General features: G+C 53.9%; 1 protein-coding gene across 9 annotated transcripts in view; it reads left to right on the forward strand.

Annotated features, from left to right (window-relative positions):
• The window catches only part of Rgs3 (regulator of G protein signaling 3), a 142461-nt gene that overhangs the window by 105252 nt on the left and 19087 nt on the right, over positions 1 to 18122 (forward strand). For 7 of the 9 annotated variants that reach the window (XR_007210043.1, XM_048339714.1, XM_048339726.1 and 4 more), the window contains 5 exons: positions 4752 to 5690; positions 12575 to 12636; positions 16437 to 16538; positions 16843 to 16904; positions 17499 to 17665. Coding sequence is in view for 8 of the 9 variants with exons in the window: in XM_048339714.1 (XP_048195671.1) it covers positions 4752 to 5690; positions 12575 to 12636; positions 16437 to 16538; positions 16843 to 16904; positions 17499 to 17665 (1332 nt within the window). In the remaining variant the exon portion in view is untranslated. Of the gene's footprint in view, positions 1 to 2199; positions 2339 to 4751; positions 5691 to 12574; positions 12637 to 16031; positions 16346 to 16436; positions 16539 to 16842; positions 16905 to 17498; positions 17666 to 18122 lie in introns of those variants that run through there. The other 2 variants (XM_048339766.1, XM_048339797.1) reach the window with 2 other exon arrangements.

Consider the following 18122-nt stretch of genomic DNA (forward strand, 5'->3'; position numbering starts at 1 on the left):
AAAGCAAATCGTCAACCTAGGATCTCAGGGCTAGCAAATGATGGAGAGAGAGGATTCCAGCCTGGGTCTTTGGGCTCTATCCTCTTCCCGTAAAATCCTGACTGCAAACGCTGCTCCACTTCCAATTTTTTTGGTAGTTAATTGTTGATAAGCGTTTCCTGGAAGCAAATCTCCCGGGCCCCTGCCCTTCTCCAAGCAGGAAGTGGTTTTCGGAGGGCAGATGTTGCCCGGGGCATCTAGTGAACGTGATGAATCATCTTTGTGAGAGCCACAGGTTGCCTCCGAGGTCCAGGCTCCAGCAAGTCACTTGAGCAGCCCACCACGGGCATCCCTCCAACCCAGCAGTTGGTGGGGCCTGGGGTCCGGTGGTCCTAGCTGGCAGGAGCTGTGATGCTCGGGGCATCGTAGCTGCCACCCTTCTTCAGCCTGTTCTGAGCTCTGGATTGCATTTGGAAGAGGATTTGATTAGATCCTAAACAGTAGCTCCATTTAGAAGGCCTGGTCCATTTCCTGTGTGCTAACAGGCAGGACCAGGGTAGAATTAACCATGGTCCAGCCAAGCCAAAGAAGTGATTGATGGAGGATGGAGAGATATGGACTTCTCGGGAGGGCGGGCAAGGCAGCACAAGCCAGTGCTCTGCACAGAAAGCCTGGTGAGCAGACTGGTCTCTAGGATACTCTGGTTGAAGTGTGTGTGTGTGTGTGTGTGTATGTGTGTGTGTGGTTTAATTGGAGGTAAGAGTTTCACAGACTTTCCTGCCTGGGCTGGCTTCAAACCTTGATCCTCAGCTCTCAACCTCCTGAATAACTAGGCTTACAGGCCGGAGCCACCAACACCTGGCTCTGAATGGATTCTTGTCACTGCAGCCTGTTATGACAGCTGCTTAACTGGGTGTCAGCACCTGCCTGCATTTCCTACATTTCCCTCAGCACCCTGCACTTCTCACCTGCTTCTCTGAGGGCAGAAACCAGCTGACTAGCTCCTTATTGTCTCCCAGTATTCACTCCCATGTCTGGACAATGAATGAGTGCACAAATGAGTACACACACACACACACACACACACACACACACACACACACACATACACACACTCTGCCCAGAGCTGTTTGGTGCAGACACCTGTCTATGTCATTAACTTGCTGATAGAACAGTCCATGCCTGCCATTTATTCTTCAGCCAAGCCTTTACCTTTATCTCTTTGCCTTCCTTAATTCTGGCCTGCAACTGCCACCTCAACTCCTGGAATTCTCAGGTATCCTATAGCTGCCCACCCCACCCTTCCCGGAAACCCTTCCAAGCCCCGAGAAACCCTCCCAAGCCACTCCCAGCCCAGCTTTCCCAGAATCAGGATCTCTGGCTTGACCAAACCTACCAGCTAGCCTGGGCGCTCAGCAAAGCACCGAGAGCCCTGGGCTTCACGTCCCTGCAGCTCATGTGCAGTGTGGGATGGACAGTGCTTGCTCATGGCCTGAATCTCCTCTCTGCAAGTCCCTCTTCCCTTTGAGAAAGGACCTCAAATCTTTGCCGGTCTGGGGCAGGAGGCTGGAGTCTTCACCTTCCGCATTCTGGCTTCTTAGGAATTCTCTGATTGCCTGGGGCCTCCGTTTCTTTATCTCTCCATTAAAATGAGATACTAATAACTACCTTTGCGTCACATGCTTTTCCTGGGCTAGGCACTGTGGGGAGGTTAACCATAGCTTACGAGTCCAGCGTGGTATCCCTGGGCTCTGTTCCAGATGAGGAGACAGAGGCTCTGAGAGGTCAAGAGGCTTGGCTAGAGTTGCACAGCTAGAAAGTGGCCCCGTTGGGATCAAAACCGGAGTCTGACTGGAGAGTCAGAGCTCTGTATTGGTGGAGCACTCTGCAAGCTCTTCAGCCCTGGGTGGTTCCTTGGTCAATCTGTCCCGGTAGGGCCCTCTGGGGATAGCACCCCCCCCACCCCCCCACCCCCCGCCAGAGTGGCACTTCCCCGCTTGGCTTTGTTTGGTTTGGCCTCCGTCTAGGGCTGGGTTGGCAGAGGCAGGCTGACTTGCATTTCTGGTTTGGGGCCTGGTGCTGCACTTTCCCCCCCAGGGGACTGGGCGGGCTCTGCTGACAGGCCCACTGGGATGGGCCTGTGCCCGGCCTCACTCCCCAGGAAAGGGGAGATTTTAGCCGGCTCCGGTCTTGGTGTCACTCTGTGCCAGGCCCCCTAGGTCACCGCGTGCTGCTGCTGCATCCCATCTTTCTCCAGGACTTGGAGAGGCAGGTGGGGCTGGCGGCTGTGGGGAAGGTATTATGGATGTAGGAACTAATGATGGGACAGTTTGTTTTTTCCTGATGGACATTCTCCCTGGTGAGTGGGGTGATGGGCTGGGGACTGGAAGTGATTGATCAACGAGGGGCTTGGAAATAACAGAGCCAGAGGCCTAGGCTCTGGCCCTCAACTTAGCCCCTGAATTACTCAGGGCGGCTTTGCCTGGGTCACTGAGACACTGTCCAGTCTGGGCCCTGGAGGCTTCCTGCCTGTTAAAGGAGAGTCCCCACCCCCACGCCCGAGGAATCACTGAGGAGGCTGAAGCAAGGCCCCCCGGAGGAATTTCCTGGAGTTCTAGAACAGGGATCAACTTTGATTCTGAATGATCAGCAGAGTTTCCTTGTAGGGATTTTGCAGGAAAGATGTGCTTCTGCGTGAGGTCTTTGAATTTAGAATTTCCCTCTAGATCCATCTTTAAAGTCACCATGACTACCACCACCACCATCATCTCCTTTAAGAGCTTTCTGGAGCATGTGCTCCTGGTCTGTCGCGTGGGCATGGTGGTTACTGCATTGCACAGGAGGACACTTGAAGGCCCAGAAGGCCAATGACAGGCTCTAAAGGAGCCCTCCCCTCCCACGCCCCCACACATGTCTCCTTGTCTTTGCAACGGGGACTGGCCAGTTCTCAGCTGCAGGCAGGATTCCTAGGATAAAAGAGGCCTGGATTCAGATGCACCAGGAACCAGAGCCTCAGGTGCACCCTCGCTGACCCCAGCCAGGTCAGTGACCTAGAATTCTGAGTCTCCCCCTCCTCTGTAGGGGGGTAGGGAGGGAGGACAGGGGCTTTCACTTTCATGCTCCCAGACATGTGGCTCTTCCTTCGTTTTCCCATACTGTGCTTTCACTTCTGCTTCGTGCTTCCAGGTGCCAACCTGACCCCTGGCCTGTGTGGGTAGCACCTGTGGCGGGCCAGGCCACAGCTGCATCCCTTGCTCCTCCCAGCTGAGTGTGGGGCTTTGCCGGCAGGGTTTCAGGGACTTCCGCCTCTGTCACCGCTTCTTGGTCTTTGGGCAGTTGAGTAGCTCTCCACTCTTGGGCTCAGTTTTCTCTCCTGTCAAATGGTCATTTGTAGACTCCATATGAAGAGTTGGGAACCCACATTCTGGGGCAGTTGTTGCTGAAGATTTTTAATTTTTTTCCCCCAGCCATCACTTTGTGCAGGCACACATTGCCGTGTGTGTGTGTGTGTGTGTGTGTGTGTGTGTGTGTGTGTGTGTGTGTGAGAACTCAGGGCCTGGGCACTGTCCCTGAGGTTTTCTTTCTTTTTTTGCTCAAGGCTATTACTCTACCCCTTGAGCCACAGCTCCATATCCAGCTTTTTGGTGATTAAATGGAGATGAGTCTCATGGACTTTCCTTCCTGAACTGGTTTCAAACTGCAATCCTCAGATCTCAGCCTTCTGAGTAGTTAGGATTACAGGCGTGAGTCACCAACACTTGGCTTGGCTGTAGCTTCTTGCAGAACAAAATGTGGCCTTCAAACGGTTCTTGTTCTGGTTTTCCAAGTCCTTGAGTGAGGCCAACAGCCCTGGGCAGGCCCTGAGCGGCTGCCTGAAGCCCCGTGGAGCACTCCTGCTTTCCTGGGCCCGACCTCCTCTTGCCACTGCTGCTTTTCAGACTCTCACCCAGGGAACCGCTTCTCCCTGTGAACATGAGACCTACTGTTGGAACCCAGCAAACCCCTGAGGGTTCCTCGGGTTGTATGCAGGGCAGGAAACACATTTATTTTCGAATCCCTGAGCTTCTGCCACACAGTTTAAAATCCCTGGGTAGACGATCCCTGGGTAGGTGCCATGTGCTTGTGACATCTGCTTAGCACAGGTGTGGGCAATATTCTACAGCTCTGGTTTCGTTTCAGTTTACTGGTTTCAAAAAGATACTTAACATTTAGAGCAGATTCTTGTTTGAGTGACTCATTCAGTGGGATTTGTTTTATTTTTTTAAAACTTGGTTCCAAGGGAGAGACTCTTTAAAAGTTAGGTTCAGTTATCTACCACTTAGAGATTGCTCTGGCTTAGGGACATCTTTTGACTTTGGCCCATGGAGGCAGAAGTGCCTAGCTTCTCCTTCCCTCACTTTAAAGGCAACATTACCCCTGTTTCCTTTTCTGAGATGTCAGGACAGCGATGCACCCCTTATAGAGTATGGGGCGGGGCACGGGAGAGAGGGAGATCCAGCAGGCCTCGTACCCAACCCACGGGCAGCAAGACCCACTCACGTGGCTCTTCTCCTCTACGTGGAGAGAAGTGTCCAGCCAGGAGATCTGGGTGGAACCCAACAGAGCTGAGCCAAGGGATTTTTGAGTTTCTGTCTGGCACTCGGCCTGTCTGCGTTCTGGGGTGCCGGGTTCAGGCTGCCACCTATGATGCTGCCTCGTGCGCAGCTGCCGCCGCGTCTGGCACCTCCCAGCCTCCTCTTCTGAACTTACCTTGTTTTCTTTGTGTTTCCCAGATGCTTGAGACAGAGGCAGATGACAAGGGGGAGATGCCCTTGGAGGAGGGAAAGAGGCCAGGTGCTGAGGATCCTGAGCCCAGCAAAGAATCCTCTCCTGGCCAGGCACTTCCTCCAGGACAAGATGCCCCACCCAGCGAGGACTCCGCTTCCGGGCCACAACCTGCTCCTGGCTCAGAATCACTGTCCAGCGAAGACTCAGCTACCTGCCAGGAGCCCCCTCCCCAAGATGCCCCCCCCAGCAAGGATTCTCCGCCTCCAGCTCCAGCCCCCCTACCCGGCCAGGATGCTCCTGCTGATCAAGAACCTGCTCCTAGCCAGGACCCTGTGCTCAACAAAGACCTCCCTGCTGTCCCAGAGCCCCCTTCCCAGGACCTTCCACCCAACCAAGGTCTGCCTCCCAACCAGGTCTCCTTGTCAAGGGAGGCCCCCGCCAAAGAGACCCCAAGTTCTGGGGAGCCATCGGCAATGGCCTCCAGACCCAGCTTCGTGATCCCCGAGGTCCGGCTGGATTGCGCCTTCAGCCAGCAGGCAGGGGCTGAGGGGGGCAGCTCTGGAGACGAGGAGGATGCAGAAGAAGCAGAGGAGGGGGAAGAAGGAGAGGAAGATGAGGAGGAGGAGGAGGACACCAGCGATGACAATTACGGGGAGCGCAGCGAGGCCAAGCGCAGCAGCATGATTGAGACAGGCCCGGGGGCCGAGGGGGGCCTCTCGCTGCGGGTGCAGAACTCGCTGCGGCGCCGGACGCACAGCGAAGGCAGCCTGCTTCAGGAGGCCCGCGGGCCCTGCTTCTCCTCCGACACCACCCTGCACTGCTCCGACGGCGAGGGCACCTCATCCACCTGGGCCATCCCCTCGCCCCGTACCCTCAAGAAAGAGCTGGGCCGCAATGGCGGCTCCATGCACCACCTTTCCCTCTTCTTCATGGGACACAGGAAGGTAAGCAGGCTGAGGGCGAGGAGAAGGGCTGGTAGATGTGACTGGGGGTGGGGGTGGGGCAGCCCAGTGCCTGTGGGAAGGGAGTGGCCACTCTGTCCCATCCCAGGCCTTCTTCAAGCTCCCCCCGCCCCCCCCAACCTTCTGCCCATTGGACAAAAGACACCATCAAGGCTTTAGGAAGACCAAGGAAACAGCCTGGACAAACCCAGAGCTTCAGAACTCTGGAGGTTGTGTCCCCATATGGCTCCGTGGTCCTCTGGTCCCCCACAGGAGGCAGAATAGGGTTGACCTAGCCCAGAACATTTTCCATTTGCATTTAAAAGACATGGAGTCGTAACTGGAGAAATAAAAAGTTAATATTTAGATCTGGTCAAGGCCTAGCCACATACAGGTCTTGCGGCAAAAACAAAAACAATACCTATTTACTCTGTGCCAGCATCATGCCAAGGATTCATTCTCACCCACTAATTCTCCCCACAGCCTTAGGGAGCAGGCCGTACTTTTGTGCCCATTTTGTAAATGAGGAAACTGAGGCACTGAGAGGTTATCTAACGTGCCCTATCTGGCGCAGCTTCTAAATGTCTGAAATAGAATTAGGATCTGGCTCCAAGACTAGAGCCCCTTAGAACCATGCTATTTATTTCCTTCATGCAAATATTTATAAATAGATAAATATTTATGAATTTCCGGGTGTATACCCAGACCCTGTGCTCAGTGCCACAGCTTAGGGCTTCGAGACAAGAGCTGACTGTGGGGGCCGGGAACAGGGCCCCACGGGGAACAGTCTGTGCTTGTGGCCTTGAAGGTCACCTGCCAGTCTGATGCCAGGCTTTGTCCCATACTTATTATGTGGACTTGCATGCGTCACCCAGCTCCTCCAAGCCTTGGTTGCCTCCTGGAAAATGCGGAGGTTAGTAAGACTTCTCTCTATGGATGGATGGGACTGGCCACATGGGTGACATTGACACTTTGGTTCAGGCCCCGGGGAGCCCTGGTTCCATTCCCCCTCTTGTAGTGCAGCAGCAATGCAGAGGTGTTGCTATGACAACTGTGCGAGACTCGGTGGGGCAGGTGGTCGGTTCCCAGGCAGTGCAGCTGACTCTCACAGATCTGGAAGTTAAGGAGAGACCCCAGGGCCTGGGACCCTCAGGAAAAGGTTCTGGAGAAATATGCCCCCAGGCTTAACCTGGAAGGTAGGCCAGGCTTAGAGTAAAGGGAGGATGTGTCAGGCACTGTTGGGCTAAACAGGGCATTTCTAAAGAGTGGACACATAGTATCCATACTACCATTCCTCCCTCTGAACCCATGGTAGACATTACTAACGGATTCCAGCACACTTCACCACAGTGAGACACAGTCTCTAAGCCTTGTCAGCTTCCTAGCTGACAAGTAATAAGAAAGACCTGGTATATGGAAAGACTTGCTGGTGAAAAGTGGTCAGACTGGAGGAGCAAGCTCTAGAGGAGCCCCTCTAGAAAGGGCCATAAACTTTAGGACCAGAAACTGGGACTAACTACCAAAGGAATTGGAACTGGTGTGTGTGTGTGTGTGTGTGTGTGTGTGTGTGTGTGTGTGCCCACGTGCGTGTGCTTGGATGCGCACATGTGCACGTGTGTTCTGGGGTCACCGGATGGCTTCTAGTGCCCTGATCTCTGTATGTTCCATCCTTGCTCCAATACAAACCTTCCTGTGCAGACAAATCCCACCCATTCTGCTTCCCCAGCTCTGTTGGCCCCACTTCCTGTCTAGGGACAGATACTTCTATGTGGGAGTCTAGCGGGTTCACACCAGCGCCCTCCCGCCTCAGCTTCCTCCTTTGGGGGGGTCCCAAGGTTCCCATGGGCATTCTCTCTTCCCCTACTCTCCTCCAGCACTTCTTCCTTGTGGCTTCCTTCTTCGGGGGCTTCAGTGACTGAGCTGTTGGGGGCCTCAGAGGCTGCCTCCGCCCCTGTGGTGGCTTCCTCCCACACTTCACTGACCCGGAGGCCTTCACCATCCTCGTCCGGTTCTCTTGGGCCCTCTAGCTTCAGTAAAGCTGTCCGGGGGACGAGGGCATGCGTCTGGAGAGGACGAGTGTGGACCCGGCTGTCCTTCGCTGGCAGTGGGGCCCTCTCGAAGGCTCAGTGTCCTCGCTGGAGGAGTGGGTATGGTCATCGTGCCGCTGGCCTGGCATGGCTGGGAAGGGTAAGGAATTCGATACAGTGACTTGGCACTGAGCACCTGATCAGTGCTCCAGAAATGGCCATCAGGTTGTGGAGGAGGAGGAGGAGAGGAAGCACAGGAGGAGGAAGTGGAGGCCAGTGGGAGCAAGCTTGCTAACAATTATGCCACCATTCAGAGTTCTGCCATGTCTCTCTTGTGACCCTGGAAACCCTGCTGCCTGCTTTTAGCCCAGTGTTCCTTCCACAGGGAGGGCCTGGGGCCCTGCTGTCCCAGTCCACACAGCTAGTCACGGACAGCAGCCTCCTCCTGCCCGCCCACCCCGGAGTCTCTGCATCTCATGCGGCTGAGGGGCTGGGCTGGTAGGTTGGGAGGGGAGGTGACGGTTTTCCCTGCAGTTTCTATCTTCCTGACTTGAGCCTGCCTGTCTTGGGGGGGCCGGGTCACAGCTAGTGCCAGGCAAGAGGTGAAGAGGAGAGGGGCAAAGCCTTCAGCCAGGTTCAAGCCTCAGCTCTGCCTTCACCTTCCTGACACCTGCGTCAAGTTGCTTTGTTCTCTAAAGTCCCGTTTTCTTTTTTTTTTTTTTTTGGCCAGTCCTGGGCCTTGGACTCTGGGCCTGAGCACTGTCCCTGGCTTCTTCCCGCTCAAGCCAGGCACTTGAGCCTCCGCCACTTGAGCCACAGCGCCGCTTCTGGCCGTTTTCTGTATATGTGGTGCTGGGGAATCGAACCTAGGGCCTCGTGTATCCGGGACAGGCACTCTTGCCACTAGGCTATATCCCCAGCCCCCGTTTTCTTTTGTGAAGCGAGGACACTAAATCTTTCTAGGATTGCCTGGGTCTACAGGGAGTGCTGTGTTGGGGGCCATCGAAAGCCCTGGGCACAAGACAATGCTCTTGTGATGACCAAAGACCTAGGATGGCCTAGAAAGGCCAGGCAGGACTGGCGTGGCCCTGGGCTGCTGTGTGGCTAGCTGGGGCCACCAGAGCCATGTGCCTGCCACACAGGCTGGTGCCCCACACCTGTGACTCTGCCCTCGTGCGCCTGGAGGGATTTCTACTGCACTCAGTAGCGCTAGAAGAACCACAGATCTGAGCAAGGCCCTACACTGGCCATGGTGGCCTTGCAGGTGGGCTTGACTGAGGTCCAGAGAGCGAGGGAGGGGGTCAGCCACTGGGTCTGGTCTCCTGGGGGGAGCTGGATTGGCTCTGCCAGTCTCTAGGGGCCCAGCAGAGCTGATCCTCTTCCTGAGACACCCCCATGGGTGAGTTCCATGTCTAGGATGCTATCATTGAGTTGCCTTCTAGCCTGGTCTGCTCAGCTCAGTGTCATGGCCAGGGGTGGCAGTCCTTCCCTGGCCATGCCGGCTTCCTCCCCTCCCCAGGGGCCTGGCTCTGCAGCAGCTGTCAGCAGACAGCCCTACACTAAGCTTGCTGCCTAAGTTAGAGGCCCTAGGTGCCCTCTAGCGCCACGGTGTGTTTACACTCTCCAGGCTCCTACTCTTCAAAAAAACGTGAAGAAGCCTTACATCTAAACAAATGCCTCTAACATTTAGATCCATTGGGTGCATAGAACTCCAGTCCTGGGCTACCACGCACAGCCCAATGGCCCCAGAGGGAGACCAAGAGAGAAACCAGCAGGGCCCTGCTCACAGGGCCTCTGGGTTCTGAAGCCAGACTCCCAATTCTCTGCTTCTTGCCGGCTTGGAGATCCCTGCTCTGGACACCGTCCGCTCCCCTCCTACACTGGAAGAAAGATCAGAAAATAGCTCTAAGAATTGTTGAAAGATTAAATTAGATACTATCAAAGCACTTAGCACCATACTCAGCACTTGCTAAATGCCCAATAAATAGCAGCAAAATGTAACTAGCTAATGGTAACTGACTCTTCATTTTCATGTGCTGAGCACTCTCTCTCTCTCTCTCTCTCTCTCTCTCTCTCTCTCTCTCTCACACACACACACACACACACACACACAACACATGTGCCATTACTGGAGCTTGAGCTCAGTGGCTCTGAATCATCCCTTCACTTTTTTTGCTCAAGGCTAGTGCTCTACCACTTGAGCCACAGCCCGACTTCTGCTTTTTTTAGTGGTTAATTAGAGATAAGAATCTCCTGGACTTCCCTGTCTGGGCGGGCTGGCTTTGAACCGTGATCCTCAGATCTCAGCCTCCTGAGTAGCTAGGATGACAGATGTGAGCCACCAGTGCCTGGCTAGCTTATTTAATGTTTACAATGGCCCTGTGAGGTACAACCAATTTATGAAGAAAGGGCGGCACAAAGTAGAGACAGAACTCAATTAAGGACTATGAGCTTAATGCGTGGCTGAGCTAGGATTCAAATCCAGGCAGTTTCCAATCTCTACTCTTCTTATAATCTTATAATCTTCTAGTCTTATTATTACAGTTATCCTGACCATAGAGTCATAGTTATTATTCCAGGAAGTGTTGAGCTACTCGGACCCTGGGTAGCTCCTGTGGATTCCTGCCAAAGTGCAAGGATGGGGGTGGGGTGGGGGCCTGGGCCCACCCCCATCTGCCTCTTCTCAGGGCATAGCCATGTAGGAGACAGTGAGAACGGAGCAAATGGAGACTTCATGAACGGAGACCTTTCACAGGATGCAGCAGCAGGAGGACCTTGGGGAGCCCCAGGACTCCTAAGGCTGAAGGCCACAGCCAGCCGGGCAACCTGGGTACCCAGCTGTCCTGGCTACCTGGGGCAGACTCCCAGGCTCAGAACACTCAGCCCGCCATTAGGCTTGGACTGGGCCCTGTTGAAGATGATCCCTCCCAGCCGTGGAAGGAAGAGCCCATTTCCCAGCAGCGCTGAGGCCGGGTTGGTGGCTGGCCGGGAGTGGTCCCCAGGCCCATTGTGTGGGGCTGATAAAGTGCGGAAGCTGAGGTTAGAATGGGAGGAAGCCCTGCACTGTGGGCCCTTTCCCACGGGTGGGGGCCCTGGGCACTGCCGGGCCAGGCTGCAGCCTGTGTGTGTACTAGAACAAGCCTGGTGAATCTTCTACCCATCCCATCAGCAAGCCCTCATCATGCCTCTGCCATCTCTGGGAAACTTCCTCCAAGTCGGAGGAAACAGGACACGTGCTGGGCTCCGCACCGTGTGGGTGTGGGCCCCCCAGTGCACGTACACACATTTACTTTCCTGGTGAGCCATGGTCTCAGGAAGGAGGCCTTGTCCTGAGTCTTCCCTGGGAAATGCTAACACTGACAGCCTGGCGTTTGAGCGTCCTCTGGTGGACAAACACAGGCCTTGACTGTAGACCGATTTTGATTCCAGCTGTCACTGAAATGCTGGGACTCTGAACAAGTCCTGCTGGATTTCCCATGTGACTTATGGCTTGATATTATTTGAGTGTCGTGAATGAAGGCATAGTCTGTCCATCCATCCATCTATCCATTCATCCGTCAGCTTTTGTGGTTTCACCAGTGAGGCCAGCCACTTTCCCCTGCTGAAACTGTCTAAGGTCCATTGGTGGTAGCTCTTGGCCTTGTCTTGTGACACAGATTCATGCCATCCAATGACAGTACTTCTGCCACCTTGGAGCAGAGCCTGGGTTCCTACTGTGAGGCAGCCATGGGAGGGGCCTGGTGTCTCCGAGGTGATGCTCAGCATAGACTAGTGTAGCGAGGTAAGATGGCCCAGGACTCACCTAGAGCGTGGGAGCTCCCCCACCCCCCTGTCCCTCTCTTTCTCCAAATATGAGAAAACCTGAAATACTATGTTTTATTTTAATTAACTTGATGATCTCCAGTTTTATCCATTTCCCACCAAATGACATAATTGCATTCTTCTTGGTGGTTGAATAATACTCCACTTTGTATGTATGTATATATATTTACATTTTTTCATTTATCGCTGAGGGCTGGTGGCTCATGCCTGAAGTCCTAGCTACTCAGGAGCCAGAACTCTAAGGATCATAGTTTGAAGCCAACCTGGACAGCGAAACTCATCTCCCATAAACTACGCCCCCAAAAAACCAGAAGTGGAGCTGTGGCTAAAACAGTAGAGAGCTGGCCTTGAGCAAAAATGCCTAGGGACAGCACTCAGGGCCTGAGGTCAAGTCCCAGGACCAGCACACACAAAAAAAGTTAATTTATTTGTTGACAGCCTCCTAGACTGATTCCATATCTTAGCAACCAAGAATTGTGCTGCAACACACACACACACACACACACACACACACACACACACACGAAAAGATCCTTTCCAGTAATGATATTATATTATCCAGAGGGCACCAGGGAGCCTCAAAGCTTTAAATCAAAACAGGTGCTCCCAGCCCTACGTAAGAGTTCACAGTATACGTTGCTCACCAATGCCAGGTCTCCTTTGACCCTCAGAATCCTGACTAAATTGCTGTAATCTTGATTCGAGAAATGAAGGATGGAAATGGAGGCTCAGAAATGGACAGGGCTTGGCCAAGTCACAGGGCAGAAGCCTGGCTGGAACTTCGTTCTCCTGCCTGCCTGACCTACCATGATGCTTCGGTCTATCTGGCCTGGCCCCAGCAGGCTGGGGCTCTTCGGAGCTAGTCACCCACTCCATGCAGGCTGTTAGCAGTCACTGGTCCCTCCACCCCAACCTGATCTGCAGGGAACGGAAGTGTTGGGGCCTGGGGCAGGCTGGTGGCAGGGACTGCTGGTCCTTTGGGCTTGGAATGAAGTCCCTGGGCACCTACACTGCAATGTATCTGTCTTCTCTCTACAGATGAGCGGGGCCGACATCGCGGATGATGATGAAGCCTCCAGGAAGAGAAAGAGCAAAAACCTGTACGTTGGGAAGACCCATGGTCCTCATTCTTGTACTTGGGGTGGGGTGGGGGCTCCTTGTTCCCAGCTTCCTCTTCTGCCTCTCTCCTCCCTCCAGGGAGAGAATAGGGCTGCACCTACCCACCCCCACCTACAGAGAGACACCAAGGAACAGTGGTGTCCCATGACTTGGCAGGGGTCCCAGGGTGCGTCACCAGGGTTCCGTGGATTCCTTCAGAGTAAAGCAAGACAATGATGAGTTTCACCGGCAGGCATGGTGAACCAGAGCCAGCGAGCCAGGGTGCCTGGCCCTGCTCTGACTCAGAGCTTTGCAATGGACTGGTCCTTTGTTCCCTCTGGGCCCTTGAGTGACAGGAGAAAGGGCTGAGGCAGTTTGCAGGCATTGCCAGAAGGGGGCGCTGCTGGCCTGGCTATGTTACCCCACTCTTCTGAAGCCTTTTGGCCCTGCTCAGACCCCTTTATACTTGTGGAGGACTTGTGTATTTGTGTGGTTGGGTTATTTTGCCTGAATTCAGGGCCACACCCTTTCTATACAGGCACTCTCCCACTTGAACAACACCTCCAACCCCTTTTGTATTGGTTATTTTGTCAGATCTCACTTTGTGCCTAAGCCGATCTGGACTGGGGATGACAGGCGCATGCCACACTGTGCCCGACCACTGTGCTTCCCAGTGGTTGGGGTAACAGGTGTCAGCCACCAAGCCTGGCCATTCGTTGAAGTTGAGTCCTTTGAACTTTCATGCTAGGGCTAGCTTCTGCCTTCTAAGTAGCTAGGGTTACAGGCTTGAGACATTGCACCTAGCACTTGTGGAGGTTTATTAGAGGTGCTTATTAGCCAGGTGTGTGTGTGTGTGTGTGTGTGTGTGTGTGTGTGTGTGGTGTGGGAGGGTGGTCTCTTGGTGCCCTCATGCAAGGATGTGCAAGGAGAAGGCCGTAGGGTCACCTCCCAGGGGGAGTCCCCCTTCTCTCCAGACTCAGTAGCACTCACCATTAACTAGACACGGGAAAGAGGCCAGAAGTTCTTTCTAGATGCTTCTTGTGTGTCTCTCCCCTGGCCTTGACCATATGCAATGATGCACCCTTTCTTTCCGAGCTCCTTTGCCCTCTTCTGGTTTGGGCAGCAGCTGGAAGCTTCTATTACTGCAGCCAGCACACAGCTGTGCTTTCTAGAGAAGGTGAAACACACAAGGAAGGAGCCTTATAGGGCCAGAGCTGCTGTCATGGCGTCCCCAGTAGGGGGCCTGCGGCCCCAGAGGAGGGCAGGCATCTAGGTGCTGAACTTGTCTGGGACCATGACTCTAGCATTTCTGTGTCAGTGAATGCTTAAATCCAGCCCACCTATCTTCCTCCCTCCCTCCTTCCCTCCCTTCTTCCCTCCCTCTCTGTCTCTCCCCCCATTTCTTTCTTTTCTCTATTCTCTTTTTTGTTAGAACTGGGGTTTGAACTCAGCACTTCTTGATTATTTGGCATGCTTTCTCAGCTGACAATCTATCACTTGAGCTGTGCCTCCAGTCTGGCTTTTTGTTGATTACTTTAGAGATGGCAGCTGGCACACTTTTCTGCCCTGGCTGGCTTTGAAACATGATCACCTGGGTCTCAGCCTCCCGACTTGCTAGGCTCATAGGTGTGAGGCTCACACTCTTGAAAGCTTAGTCACGGGCTCTTAGCATTTGATATAACCATCAAAGTAATAACCAACAAGCCGGGTGCTGGTGGCTCACATCTGTAATCCTAGCTTGACTCAGGAAGCCGAGATCTGAGGATCTCGGTTTGAAGCCAGCTTGGGCTCCAATAAACTACTCAAAAAAGCCAGATATAGTGTTGTGGCTCAAATGGTAGAGGGCTTGCTTTGAGCAAAAGAAGCTCCGAGACAGTGCTCAGGCCCTGAGTTCAAGCCCCAGACCTGGAAAAAAAATTACAAAAACAATAACCAACAAGCATTGTGCCAGACACTGTTCCATATGCGGCCACAGGGGTCCAGGCCACTCAGCACAGAGCACCAAGCCCCAGGAAGCAGCTTTTCCTTTTCTTCCTTTTTTTTTTTTTCCCCCTTTTCTTTTGTATAGGTTCTGGGTTTTGAACTCAGGGCTTGAGCCCTGTCCATTAGCTATTTGGCTCAAGGTTGGCACTCTACCACTTGAGCCACGCTTTCTTCCACTTTTGGGTGGTTCTTTGGAGATAAGAGTCTCAAGATCTTTGCTGCCCAGGCTGGCTTCCAACTGGAGTCCTCAGACCTCAGGCTCCTGAGTAGCTAGGATTACAGGCGGGAACTAGCGGCACCTGGCTTGGAAGCAGTTTTCTTGCTGTGTCCCAGGTTCTCTGAGGAGTCCTCCCCTCATCTAGAGGCCTGTTGACCCTGGGAACTCTTTTGGAAACTGCTAGATCAGGGACCCAGCCCCACATTTCCAGAACAGATGTGGCTTTGGAATCCCACGCTTATGCCCTTTTGCACTGGGGCTGTGCTAAGGCTTCCTGGTGACAGGCAACAATGGTAGGTAATACTGTCAGTCCTGCTGGACTCAAACTACAGAGGAGAAAGGACATGTGCTGCTGCTGCTGATCTAGAGTCTCACCCCAAGGCAGGTGGGCTCTGGACCTGGGGCTCCCCACCTTGGCCTAGTACAGCAACAGTTCCTTTAATTATGCAAGGGAATGGCCTAGCGGTCCTGGGGCCATTTGAGGCTTCAGAAGTATAAATGTTACAAACTCCTTCCGAAGTTGAATCACAATCACTTTCTTGTATACATATTTAGTTTTGTGATTTCAATAACATGTTTTCCATTTTCTTCTTGGGTTTCATTTCAGCATTTTACATCTTCAGGAAGATGGAGACCAAAATAGAAATTTTTTTTGTTAATAACAAAAGTTTTGATTATTTGAAAAACACCCACAAAAGTAAATATGCATAACAATTACATAATTAACTTGCAGATGATGGGTGGGTTGTTTGTTTTTTTCAGATTGAGAACAACCCAGACTGTGGGGGCCTCTGATGTATTTTTGTGGATGGACAGACAGACTGACACCCCAGTAAGGGAGGCTGGCAGGGCTGCTATTATGGCGGTGCTGGCCAGGGAACCAGGGGAAGAGGGGACCAGGGGCAAAGGAAACAGACTAGAGTAGGAGGCCGTTAACCCCTTTCTCACCAGCACCCTGGCAAAATGTGCCTTCTGAGAGGAGTGGCCTGACTAAAAATGGTTTTTTCGCTATAAATAGGCATTCTGTGCCACCCTGGTGGGCAGAGCCGGGATCCCCTCCCTCCCAGCAATTTGCTGACTTGGGTTCTCCCCACCCTGCTCCCCGCTGCCATAGCAACGGGGAGGCTGGTCACAAATAACTGGGTCTGGCTTCCTGCCAGGGGGGCGGGCCCCAGAGGCTGTCCCTTGCCGACACATGCCCCTTTCACAGCTCCAGGAGGAGGAGTGTATTTTTTTTTTTTTCTCTCTTCTGCTCCCCCTCCTGGTCCCTCCCATTTCCTGGCTCCTCCTGTCTGAAATCTCAGCCGGGACTAGTGCCTGGGAGTCCAGTCATCCGGCCAGAATTCCAGCAAGCCAGGACTTCACCGCTGCTCCCTGTAGCCTGGGATCAAGGGTGGAAGGCAGGAGCAGAAGGGGTGCTCCCTGCAGGTTGGGGAGGGGCTCTCCGAGATGCTCCGGGGCATGTACCTCACGCGCAATGGGAACCTCCAGAGGCGGCACACCATGAAGGAGTAGGTGCCCGCAGCCTGGCCTGTGCCCTCCTGCAGCCCTGGGTCGTGTGTGCCAGGCTGACCAACCTCCTTCTCTGCTCTCTGTCTCCAGAGCCAAGGACATGAAGAACAAACTGGCTATCTTCAGGCGGCGGAATGAGTCTCCCGGAGCCCAGCCAGCAGCCAAGACAGACAAGATGATCAAGTCATTCAAGTAAGTCCTCTCTGGATTCTGGGGGGAGTGGGGCTGAAGAGTGGGGTTAGGAGAAGGGTTTGTGTCCATTTGATCTACTCTGGGGAGATGGGCAACCTGGTACCCAGTAGTCACCAGCCCTCAGTCACAGGGAGCCGTTATCCTGGGGAGGAAGGCCAGGCAGGGGGCAGGGGGGCTGAGAGTGGTTCCAATTCCACCCCCCTCCCAAGGCCCCCCCATCCCTGATCAGTGACAGCCTGGGCCCCGGTGTGGCTAACAAAAGCCTCCCCCCCAGCCTCACTGTGCTCTTGTCCTCCTCCTGTAGGCCCAGCTCGGAGGAAGCCCTCAAATGGAGCGAGTCCTTGGAGAAGCTGCTACTTCACAAATGTGAGTGGGGCCCGCTACTTGTTTTGTCTCCCTCCCTGTCTCCTTTCCCCCCTCATCTGGGCACAAAGCGTGTTTGGGGAGAGTCCACCTTCCCGCTCTCCTGGGCTCAGCCAGGGGTCCCTGCTGTCGGGTGAGCTCAGGCAGCCTCTGGTGGAACCCTGGGGTCAGCTCCTGCCAGCCCTCTCCTCCCCCGCGGGACCTGGCCCTGCCTGCCAGAGGCCACTGGGACCTGTGTGCTCAGACCCGAATTCCCAGAATAACAATAAACAGTTCTACGGACTGAGGACTTGCACTGGGCCAAATGTGCCTGCGGTCACATGGTCCAATGGGCAGGATCCCATCTGGGCTCTTGAGATGGGATTGGTGATCCCGTTTTGAAGCATTGATGGGGGAGACCTGGTCAGGCCCATAGTGAGGCACTGGCAGGATTAGAACTGAGTTCCAGGGCTCTCAGCTCTCGGCAGTAAGGACTCTTACTCAGTGCTGTGCATTTTCTCTCTTAAAGTCCCTGAATGGCAAGCTTGGGGTGGGGACAGTCCTAAGGACCATCAGGCTGGCCTTGCCTCTCATCCGGGCCTGGGCTTCTCCTTACAGATGGCTTAGAAGTGTTCCAGGCCTTCCTTCGCACCGAGTTCAGCGAGGAGAACCTAGAGTTCTGGCTGGCGTGTGAGGACTTCAAGAAAGTCAAGTCGCAGTCCAAGATGGCGGCCAAAGCCAAGAAGATCTTTGCTGAATTCATTGCCATCCAGGCGTGCAAGGAGGTAGGACCCCAGACTGGTGTCCTCGGGCTGTTCCATGTTCCCATGGCCCAGTGTTCCTTCAGCTGCGAGGAGATAGCCAGCAGCTCAGACAGGAGGAGCCTTGGGAAGAACAGGATCCTGGGTCATCATGAAATGTCCCCATCTCCACCATCATCCACCTAGGCTTGTGGCTCAGCCCTTGGTGGAAGTGTTCACGACACCCTTTAAAATGAGTTTCACTGTTATCTTTGTTCTGCTTAAGCACAGCCAGGGCATAGAACTGCTGAGTATGAACCCAGGTAGCATAAAGATGGTGTTTTCAGGTCCCACGTATTCTGTCACCCCTCCAGGAAGCGACTCTGCCAGGACTCCAGTCCTCTGGCCAGAGGGCCTCTATTGCAGCACCTCCTATGCTGTGTGTGGCACAAAGGGGTTTGCAGTAGGGAGACAAGATTGCCCCTTAGGGTTTCCAGTACTG

The sequence above is a fragment of the Perognathus longimembris genome, chromosome 1 (genome assembly GCF_023159225.1).
Source record: "Perognathus longimembris pacificus isolate PPM17 chromosome 1, ASM2315922v1, whole genome shotgun sequence".
NCBI lineage: Eukaryota > Metazoa > Chordata > Mammalia > Rodentia > Heteromyidae > Perognathus > Perognathus longimembris.